Source organism: Saimiri boliviensis, chromosome 2, assembly GCF_048565385.1.
Source record: "Saimiri boliviensis isolate mSaiBol1 chromosome 2, mSaiBol1.pri, whole genome shotgun sequence".
NCBI classification, from domain to species: Eukaryota; Metazoa; Chordata; class Mammalia; order Primates; family Cebidae; genus Saimiri; species Saimiri boliviensis.
The window spans coordinates 13,577,515-13,588,310 of record NC_133450.1 but is presented as its reverse complement, the minus strand read 5'-3'; the positions used below and the strand labels follow the sequence as shown (position 1 = coordinate 13,588,310).

The following is a 10,796-nucleotide window of genomic DNA, read 5'->3' as shown; positions in this document are numbered from 1 at the left end:
TGGTCTCAGTTCCTCATCTTTAAACTTAACCAACCAAGAGATGGGAGCTGCAGGATTCTAGCTCAGTCTGAGGGTGAACTCTGTAACCATCTGACTGTCCATAGTTAGAAAGGACTGTCTTTGGGAGAACTGAACCCCTCTCCCCTGACACTGGCAGCAACCAAGGGGCGACCACTTTAAGAAAGTGTTGTAGAGGAGACTCCACCATGACTTGCTGCGGTACAGTAAGATGACCCTGAATTCTCTTCCAGCTCAGAGATTATTTGAGCCGGTGGCCAGCTGGTTGCTGGGACCCTCAGCTGTGACAGCTCAGTGCTCAAAGTCTGCCCCTCCTCTGAGGCTTGGGAAGAAAACAGTGCCCACCTCATGGCTGGGACCAGTTTCCTCACCTGTGGGCTGCTACTGTTAGACCCTGGAATAAGCTACTTTGCCCTTCCAGGCCTCAGTTCCTCATCTTTAAAATAAGGACAAGCCTGGGGAACATCGTGAAACCTGTCTCTACAAAAACATATAAAAAAAAAAATTAGCTGGGCATGGTGGCGTGCACCCATAGTCCCAGCTACATGGGAGGCCACGGTGGGAAGATAGCTTGAGCCCAGGTGGTCGAGGCTGCAGTAAGCTGTATTTGCGCCACTGCACTCCAGCCTGAGTGACGGAGCAAGACCTTGTCTCAAAATAAAATAAAACAGGGACAATATCAAGAAGTATATTAGATGACACGTGTCCTATCCAGAGCTTGAAGAAGTAGGGTTAGTTTCCTCTCCTCCTCTGGATATAAATAGCACACATTTCTCACCCACCTACGAAGAAGTCACAACTGTTTAGTGACATTTGTACACTTCAGGTCAAGAGAGGTTATTCTGCTAGGGCAAGTAACCCAACTCTCCTTAACCTCTACCCCCAACCCCCATCGAGGGTCTCATAGGAGGCCCTGGGCACTAAAAATGCAGAGGATGTGGCGCCAAGCCCAGCAGTGGGTATGCAGCAGGTGCTCACTCGATACCTCTGGAGTGAACAACTGGAGCAAATATAGGTCTAGACATGTAGGGCCTGTGAGGTTTGCCTGATGGCAGAGCCTACTCTTGCCACCCATCCCCAGGAGCCACTTCATATAAAGCTAAGCTTTTGGTATCCTCTGGTGATGTGGTTGCCTCTTCTGGAGGCACAACATGACAACCATTTCTGTGCTTGTTGAATGATAAGTTCGGATGTCAAAGCTGAGCCTTAGAAGTCAGATTCAAATGCCACTGGACACATGAAGCACTGTAGCCTGAAGAGTTCGGGTAGCTTTTGTAAGGCAGTGGTGGTACCAGTATCGGAGCCCAGGCAGGAATCCTGACTCCCAGTCCAGTGCTCTTCCTTCTCCAGATCCAGGCAGTACAAGCCACTCACTACCCTGTGTGCAGAAACACCTGCGTGCATGAGTGGCAAGGGCCAGGGCATTCCCATCAGACTTCAGAGGGTGGGGGTGTCTCCCAGGTCAAGGGTTATAGCTTCTCTATCAGGCTGGAGACTCCCACAGGTTAGTGTCCCAGAGAGTCTACTTAACAGACGCCAGCTGCGTGCCAATCATCGTGGCTACAGGGATGAACAACACTGGGTCTGCGCTCTAGAAAGGCTGAGAGTCTGAGGCAGGCTCCTTTCTCCTTTCTTTGCCCCCATCCCCAACCTCACACAGTGTGGGGGAAACAGAGTGGAGAGGGAGGTTGGTGCGGGGTCGAGCAGGCCCTGGGAACTCTGTGGGCTGCCCATAGCCGGGATAGTTCCTTGTCCTCTCCAAATCCCAGAGGGACACTCAGTGTCCGGGAGGAGGAAACTCTCCCCAGCTGCAGGCAACACCCCACTGGGGCCTTGGGGGTGGGACAAAAGGGCTGATCCTCAGCCCAGCATCAGGAAAACATGACCCCCCCACCTTGGGTGACCCCCTCACCACTGCCTGGCTGCTGAAGGTGGAAACTGGGTGTGTGCACAAGCCCCAGCCCACTCAAGGCAGGGCTGGACTTGGAAAAAATCAAGCCAAGAGCAAACTTCAGCCAGAAGGGGTTTGCGCTCCCTCCCCCTCCTGCTCTCTGGAGAGGGCCACGCAATGGTTCCATCTGGTTGTGTCTGCCAGTTACTAGGTGTCTGGAACAGGCCATCTGGGAGGGAACTATGGTCCCAGGACTATGCAGCAGCCCAGCCCCTGGGAGTCAGTTTTCCCGCAGCCCTGTCCCCAGCAGAAAGCAACTGTTTCCCTGCCCTGAGGCAAGACTAGTGAAGGTGAGGAGAGGCAGCTGGGGTCAGTGGGCTTGCATTCAGTTCAGCCCCACATCCCCATTCATAACCCAGGAAAAACTCAGCTCATTTCTAAGCCTTTCTTTCTTCATCTGTGAAATGGGAACAGTCATCATCCTCTCCCTACCACTGAAGCCACCAGCGATGAAAGACACAGTCAAGACCCAGCACTGAGAGCCCACTGGTCCCCAAGATTGGGACTGTCATATCTGCTGCCTGGACATCCCAGGCCATTCAGCCAATATCCAGCCTTGGGGAAAGAGAGAAGCTGGCAGAGGGCCTGGGATAGTTATTTGTGGGGACTCCTGCCCACCCATCCCCCACATCTCCTCCTCCTCTTCCTGTCTGGTCCCTGGGGCAGAGAATCAGAGATATTTCTGGCTGCCTCCTCCAGGCCTCTGGCTTCCCAGGCTCACACAAGTGGTCCCCACATCCCATGACTGCTTTGATGGAGTGAGCTGGGTGGGAGTTCCCTAGCAGAGGGGGCATAATCCTGTTGAGTCTGCAGATTCATACGTGAAGATCTATGTGTATTCTAAGGGGGAGAGAAGTTGCCCTGCCTTCTTCCCACCTTCTACTTGGTCATTGTGAGCCAGTTATCCTCCCTAAGAAGGCCCGCAGGTAAGGCTGGGGCAGCTGAACGTCTGAATGGCAGATACCACTTTACACATGTCTGGGCCTCAGTTTCCTCACCTTAGAATAAGGTGGCAGGTGGAGATAATCATTAAGCTCCATTCCATCCCCAGCTCCATTTTGGGACCCACAGTTTTAGCTGGTCACCCAGAAAAAGTGCTGTGCAGTGGGGAAAGTGCCAGAGTGGGCAGCAGGAGGCGTAGGGCTGTCTGCCTCAAGCTACAAGACCCTGAGCACTTCCCTTTTCCCTTTGCCCCAGCTCCTCCACTGTAAGTGAGAGGATTGAACCATTATGAGCCTGAAGTGCCTTCCAAATATGCCCTCCTGACACAAGGTGACTGCAGCATTCGTAGCACAGAGAGGCATCGGAGCACTGTGGTATGGCTCAGCACTTTGGGAGGCCGAGGAGAGTGGGTCACTTGAGGTCAGGAGTTCAAGACCAGCCTGGCCAACAAGGTGAAACACTGTCTCTATTAAAAATACAAAAATTAGCCGGGCATGGTAGTGCATGCCTGTAGTCCTAGCTACTATGGAGGCTGAGGCAAAAGAATCACTCGAACCCAACAGGCAAATATTGCAGTGAGCTGAGATCACGCCACTGCACTCCAGCGGTCCCCAGCGTTTTTGGCACCAGGGACCAGTTTTGTGAAAGACAGTTTTCCCATGGATGGCAGAGGGGAGATGGTTTCGGGATGATTCAAGAATATTACATTTATTGTGCACTTTATTTCTATTATTATTATAACATACAATGAAATACTTATACAACTCACCATAATGTAGAATCAAGGGGAGCCCTGAGCTTGTTCTCCTGCAGCTAGACAGTCTGATCTGGAGGTGACGGGAAGACAGTAACAGATCATCAGGCATTAGTTAGACTCTCATAAGGGCCAGGCAACCTAGATCCCTCCCATGCACGGTTCACAATAGGATTCACCCTCCAATGAGAATCTAATGCTGCTGTCACTGATCTGATAGGAGGCAGCGATTAGGCAGTAATGAGGATTGGGAGTGGCTGTAAACAGACACGAAGCTTCGCTTGCTCACTGCTCACCTCCTGCTGCGTGGCCTGGTTCCTAAGGTCCGTGGCCATGGGGTTGGGGACCCCGGTTCTAGAATCAGCCTGGCTGCATTCCAGGCCTAGTTCTGCCACTCTCTGGCTATGTGACTAAACCTCTCGGCAATTCAGTCTCTTCTATATATGAAATAAGGCCATTAATAGTTCTAATTCTCAGTGTTGCTATAAGCAATAAATGGATAATATCTATGGTGGGGGGTAGAAATAATAGTATCTACTCCTTTGACTGTTGTAAAGAGTTAATATAAAGTGCTTACAACAGTGCCTGACACACAGTGCAATTAGTGTCAGCTATTATTTCAGGAAGCCCTTTTTCCCATCCACAGGCATATGATCCCCTAGGCAGCCCCACTTCCTTTTCCCAAGGCCTGGAGCCACGCAGCAAGTGTGGAATTCCCATTCCCATCCCAAGTCAGAGGCTTTATGGCAGGTGTCCCCAGACTATGGCCCGCGGGCCGCATGCGGCCCCATGAAGCCATTTATCCGCCTCCCCCCCCCCCCCCCCGCTGCACTTCAGGAAAGGGCACCTCTTCCATTGGTGGTCAGTGAGAGGAGCACAGTATGTGGTGGCCCTCCAACGGTCTGAGGGACAGTGAACTGGCCCCCTGTGTAAAAAGTTTGGGGACGCCTGCTTTATGGGATGCTCATCTGCAAAGCAGGGTTGCCATCCTTCCCATTTTTCAGAGAAGAAAACCGAGACTCAAAAAGAGATTGGACTGGCTCAGAGTCAGGGCCAGAAGCCCAGGACAAATTAACACCCTGGTCCTAGGCCCCAGTCTGGCCCAACGTATTTGCTCCATCTCTGCCTCATTCTCCAATTTGCCTGTCCCACTCCTCTCAGCTGAAGAGGTGGGCTGGGTATTCATTTTGTCTCAGTTTCTTCCTAGCAGAATGGCCCGGGACAAGTTACCTAAACTCTCAGCTTCATCCAGAATATTTCAGATGTTGTCCCAAGACTATGAAATAGGTGTTATTATTGGCCCCATTTTATTTTTTTATTTTTATTTTTTTTGAGACAGAGCCTCACTCCTTTGCCTAGGCTGGAGTGCAATGGAGCAAGCTTGGTTCACTGCAACCGCAGCCTCCCGAGTTCAAGCTATTGTCGTGCCTCAGTCTCCCAAGTAGCTGGTATTACAGGGCACCACCATGACTGGCTTTTTTTTTTTTTTTTTTTTTTTTTTGAGACAGAGTCTCCTTTGTCGCCAGGCTGGAGTACAGTGACACAATCTCGGCTCACTGCAACCTCTGACTCCTGGATTCAAGTGATTCTCCTGCCTCAGCCTCCCGCGTAGCTGGGATTATAGGCACGCGCCACCATTCCCAGCTAATTTTTGTATTTTTAGTAGAGATGGGGTTTCACCATGTTGGCCAGGATGGTCTCGGTCTCCTAACACCGTGATCCGCCTGCCTTGGCCTCCCAAAGTGCTGGGATTACAGATGTGAGCCACCGCGCCCGGCCATATATACATGTATATTTTGTATTTTTAATATAGACAGGATTTCCCCATGTTGGCCAGGCTGGTATCGAACTCCTTACCTCAACTCCTGGACAGCTCTTCCAGGCTGACCCCCCCCCCGCCCCCGTTGGTGGAGCACAGCGGCGGCTTCTGCTCTGGAATGCGGAAGGCGCATGCCGCCGAGGTGGCCTGGGCGTTCCGAGCGTGGGCAGCTTCCGTGCCACGCTGCACGTGTTCCACCCCATCGGCCTAGCAGCCAGCGATGGCGGAGGAGGACGAACTGCTCAGGTGACCCACCCGCCTCAGCCTCCCAAAGTCCTGAGATTACCGACGTGAGCCACCGTGCCTGGCCTACTGGCCCCATTTGGAACATGAGGAATGGAGTTAGGACACCCGCACGAGGCCACACAGCTGGAAAGATGTATGTGAAATCGGTATCTCCGTAGCAACCCTCAGTGCGCCACCATGCTGCAGGTCACGGTATATGGTCATTATTACCATTTCTTTTAAGGAAACGAGTGACCACACAGGTCTCCAGATGCCCTCCGGGCCCGCAGCCATACAGTCTGTGGGCCACTACATCACATGAGCCGTACTATCTTTAGCCAGGGAGAGATATTTATAGCCCCCAGGGAAGTTTTTCGCTGGGGGAGCCCCAGAGTCGGTGGCCGGTGAACCCAAGGCCCCGGCGGCGGCCTCTGCCCCTCCTGCTAGCCATGCTACGGGGCCCGGAGACCCCAGTGCAGGTGTGGGTGGGCGGCCAGCTCTTCCAGGCCGACCGCGCCCTGCTGGTGGAGCACTGCGGTTTCTTCCGGGGCCTCTTCCGCTCTGGCATGCGGGAGGCACGCGCGGCCGAGGTGCGCCTGGGCGTTCTGAGCGCGGGCGGCTTCCGTGCCACGCTGCAGGTGCTGCGCGGCGAGCGGCCGGCGCTGGCGGCGGAGGACGAGCTGCTGCAGGCCGTGGAGTGCGCCGCCTTCCTGCAGGCGCCGGCGCTGGCGCGCTTCCTGGAGCACAGCCTCACGTCGGACAACTGTGCTTTGCTGTGCGACGCGGCCGCCGCCTTCGGCCTGCGCGACGTGTTCCACAGCGCCGCGCTTTTCATCCGAGACGGCGAGCGTGAGTTGGCGGCTGAGCTGGCGCTGCCCGAGGCCCGCGCCTACGTGGCGGAGCTGCGGCCCAGCAGCTACGTGGCGGTGAGCACGCACACGCCCGCGCCCGGCTTCCTGGAGGACGCGTCGCGCACGATGTGCTACCTGGACGAGGAGGAGAACGCGTGGCGCACGCTGGCCGCGCTGCCCCTGGAGGCCAGCACGTTGCTGGCCGGGGTGGCCACGCTAGGCAACAAGCTTTACATCGTGGGCGGCGTGCGCGGCGCCAGCAAGGAGGTGGTGGAGCTGGGCTTCTGCTACGACCCGGAAGGCGGCACGTGGCGAGAGTTCCCCAGCACGCACCAGCCGCGCTACGACATGGCGCTGACCGGCTTCGACGGTTGCCTCTACGCCATCGGCGGCGAGTTCCAGAGGACCCCCATCAGCTCCGTGGAGCGCTACGACCCGGCCGCCGGCTGCTGGAGGTTCGTGGCCGACCTGCCGCAGCCGGCCGCTAGCGTGCCGTGCGCCCAGGCGCGTGGCCGCCTCTTTGTGTGCCTGTGGCGGCCGGCTGACACCACCGCCGTGGTGGAGTACGCGGCGCGGGCTGACGCGTGGCTGCCGGTGGCCGAGCTGCGGCATCCACAGAGCTATGGCCACTGCATGGTGGCACACCGCGACAGCCTCTACGTGGTGCGCAACGGACCTTCGGACGACTTCCTGCACTGTGTCATCGACTGCCTCAACCTGGCTACGGGCCAGTGGACGTCGCTGCCCGGCCAGTTCGTCAACAGCAAGGGAGCGCTCTTCACGGCAGTGGTGCGCGGCGACACCGTCTATACGGTCAACCGCATGTTCACGCTCCTCTACGCCATCGAGGGCGGCACCTGGCGGCTGCTCAGGGAGAAGGCCGGCTTCCCAAGGCCAGGCTCCTTGCAGACTTTTCTCCTAAGGCTGCCTGCTGGCGCTCCTGGGCCTGTGGCTTCGACAACGCCAGAACTGTGACCTCTGGGCCGGCTTTAGGAGGGAGAAGACGCCCCAGCGCCTCCTTAAGCTATGGCTGAGTGTGTGAGGCCGGCCTTAGGACTAGCTGGCAACTTCCCACTTTCTACTGAGACACCCAGGTCTGGTGCCTTCCAATGGTGTGGACATGTTTAAGAAGCTCAGGTAGCATCGACGATGCCTTCAAATTACTTGTGCTCTGCTGAGAGCTGGTGGGTCACAATGTCAATGAAAAGGGTAGGGGGAGTTGGGATTCGAATAATCCAGGCTTGTATATGATGGACTAGCGATTGACCATGGCTGGGAGTGACTTAAGTGATGCTAATCAAACTGCCAATAGTAGGCAAGAATTAGGCACCTACTGTATGCCCAATGCAGTGTCATGCCTAATGAGAGCTGTAGTTGCCACACAGGGATCCAGGAAGCTTAGAGGGTAGCCCAGAAAAAAGTCTTAACGGTTACAAAACAACAAAAAGGTTTACACACACTTGTCTTGGTCCACAGAGGTGAAAGCAACATGCAAAAAGTTTTAAAACCACCTACAATACAATAAGAAAGTGCTGAAGAAATCAGGGCAAAGGGAAAATAGGAAGAGGAAAAATATGTAACTCCAGAAAGGAGGAGAGTGTGCAAACTCTATGGAGGAGATGCACAGGATACCATTAGCTGCTGAAAGGGGAGGCTCAGACCATAGAGGCTGAGAGGGGTAGAGCTCTGCAAATCCACCCACACTGGCAGAGCAGCAGTAGTTGGGGCATCTGGAGAGGGGGTGAGGCTGGGCCAACTTGTAGCAGATAGTGACTGAACTGAGCTTGGAGTGAGACCTGTAGGGGTGAGAGAGGATTCTCCACGTTCCCTTTTGGGACCCTTAGTATAAGCCCTTGCCCACCCGCTTTTGGCCATCACCATGGGGGCAGTGGACTGTTAGCCCGCATGACTTCAGGTCACTCAAGGTATGAGCCAAATCCTGCCTCATCCTCCTCAGTTGCAGCCCCTCCTTCGCATTCTACAGGTTTGTCCACTTCCTGTCATATTCTGCCCTTCCCCTGGCAGGAATGCCTTGTCTCCTCTTTCCCTGTCAGCGCTGTACCATCCTCCTCTGTGCAGCACTGGCTGACCTGGCTCTTCGTTTTCCTGACCTGGGCTGCCTGCATTGCTCATTGGACCCCTGGCTGTAACATCATTGTGTGTGCACAACCGCGTTTGCAGATTGTAAGGACAGAGATCCTGTTCACTGAGCTGGGGTACTTCCCTGCCCATGCTTAAAATGATGATGTCTTGAAAAAAACCCAGGCTACAGAGGCCACTGGTTAGGAACCTATTGCTGACCTCTGTTGTTGGATGGGGACTTTCATTCCTTCATCAAAATCCTCAGCTCTGCCTTCTGGACAGCTGCCTGTCCCAGCCCTCTCCAGCATCTCTATGGCCTTGGGAAGACTTCTCGGGGTGGTCCTGATTGGTCTCCATCTCCCAGGACCTGAGGCCCATAGGGAGTCTTGGTCTCATCAGAAGTGGAGAATGCAGTGTCCACATGGCACCTCCCGGCGCAAGGAGGTTCATGTCAGGGCTGCCCCCAGCAGCCTCTTCTCTTGGCCTATGTCCCAAGCCTGAAGAATGCTATCCTCAGAAGCCTGGGACCTTCCAGCCCTGGAGTAGCCTAGTCCGATTAGTCTCAACAATAAACCCTGACTTTTGCAACTTGTGAATGATGTGCAAGGTACGTTCACATCCGTCTTTCCCCTCTAGATCTACCTTGAGCCTTGTACTTGGGTACCCTCTTCTTGTAGCAGAAGCTGACCCACTAGCCCAAAGCCAGACAGCATAGCTGCAGAGTTCCTCACTTGTGGCTCTATCAAGGTGTAATTTTTTTTTTTTTTTTTTTTTTTTTTTTTTGAGACTGGGTCTCATTCTGTCACTCAGGCTGGAGTGTAGTGGTACAATAACAACTTACTGCAGCTTTGACCTCCAGCCTTGATCCTCCCCACCTTAGCCTCCTGAATAGCTGGGACTACAGGCGCACACCACCACAGCTAGCTAATTTTTATAAAATTTTTTGTAGAGGTAGGGTCTCACTGTGTTGCCCAGGCTGGTCTTGAACTCCTGGGCTCAAGCAATCCTACTGCTTGGCCTCCAGAAATTCTGGGATTACAGGCATGAGCCACTGTATCTGGCCTCAAAGTGTAACTTTTATCACAGGTTAAATATTTATTTAGTTCACCTTAGAACCAAAAAGAATGGCAAAGCTGATTGAAAAGAGCATTTGAGAGACAGATTTGTATATTTAGTTGGAAGGGACATACTGAAATAAGTTTGCTAAGTTAGAGAGAAAGCTGGTGTATGCCTTACAGAACAAAAGCATAACAGAACAAAAATCCTTTGCATCTTCACATACATGCACATATGTATTTGTGCACGTGCCTGTAAGTTAGCATGTAACTTCACAAAGTCTGGGCTCTGTGGTAAATTGTAAGGCAAAGGTACATTCCCCTTGAAAACTAACTCTTCAGCCGGGCGCGGTGGCTCACGCCTGTAATCCCAGCACTTTGGGAGGCCGAGGCGGGTGGATCACGAGGTCGAGAGATCGAGACCATCCTGGTCAACATGGTGAAACCCCATCTCTACTAAAAATACAAAAAATTAGCTGGGCATGGTGGCGCGTGCCTGTCATCCCAGCTACTCAGGAGGCTGAGGCAGGAGAATTGCCTGAACCCAGGAGGCGGAGGTTGCGGTGAGCCGAGATCGCGCCATTGCACTCCAGCCTGGGTAACAAGAGCGAAACTCTGTCTCAAAAAAAAAAGAAAACTAACTCTTCTCTGATCAACCCTGTCCCAAGGTGACATTGAAAGGAAATAGTCCTCCTTTTGTCTTACTTTCAAGTTAACGGATAATTTTTCATAACAGTACAGAGCATTTTCCTCCTTGCTCGTGCCTCCTGACCAGTGCCAAATGCCCGAGACTTGCCACATCGTGTTCCATCAGCTCACAGTCTCTCTCATCCCACAGGACTGTCTGCACTTGTGGCTGCTCAGCCCCGGCCTGCTGGCTCCCGGCATTTGGTTGTTCTTCATCCAGGGCAGCCCTTTCTGAGATGTCTTTTCTGCATAATAATAATGCATTGTTCACAGACAGCTTTCCCACAGTTGACTTACTTGAGCTTTTAAGAATTTTAAAGGCCGGGCGTGGTGGCTCAAGCTTGTAATCCCAGCACTTTGGAAGGCCGAGGCGGGTGGATCACGAGGTCAAGAGATCGAGACCGTCCTGGTC

The 10,796-nt window shown here is 53.7% G+C and overlaps 1 protein-coding gene across 1 annotated transcript; it reads left to right on the top strand.

Moving 5' to 3' along the window:
* Window positions 1-6,078: 6,078 nt before the first annotated feature.
* Window positions 6,079-9,384, top strand: KBTBD13 (kelch repeat and BTB domain containing 13). Its single transcript, XM_010351626.3, has one exon. The coding sequence runs from the start codon at window positions 6,159-6,161 to the stop codon at window positions 7,533-7,535; it is 1,377 nt and encodes a 458-aa protein (XP_010349928.2). The 5' UTR covers window positions 6,079-6,158; the 3' UTR covers window positions 7,536-9,384.
* The last annotated feature ends 1,412 nt before the right edge of the window (window positions 9,385-10,796 follow it).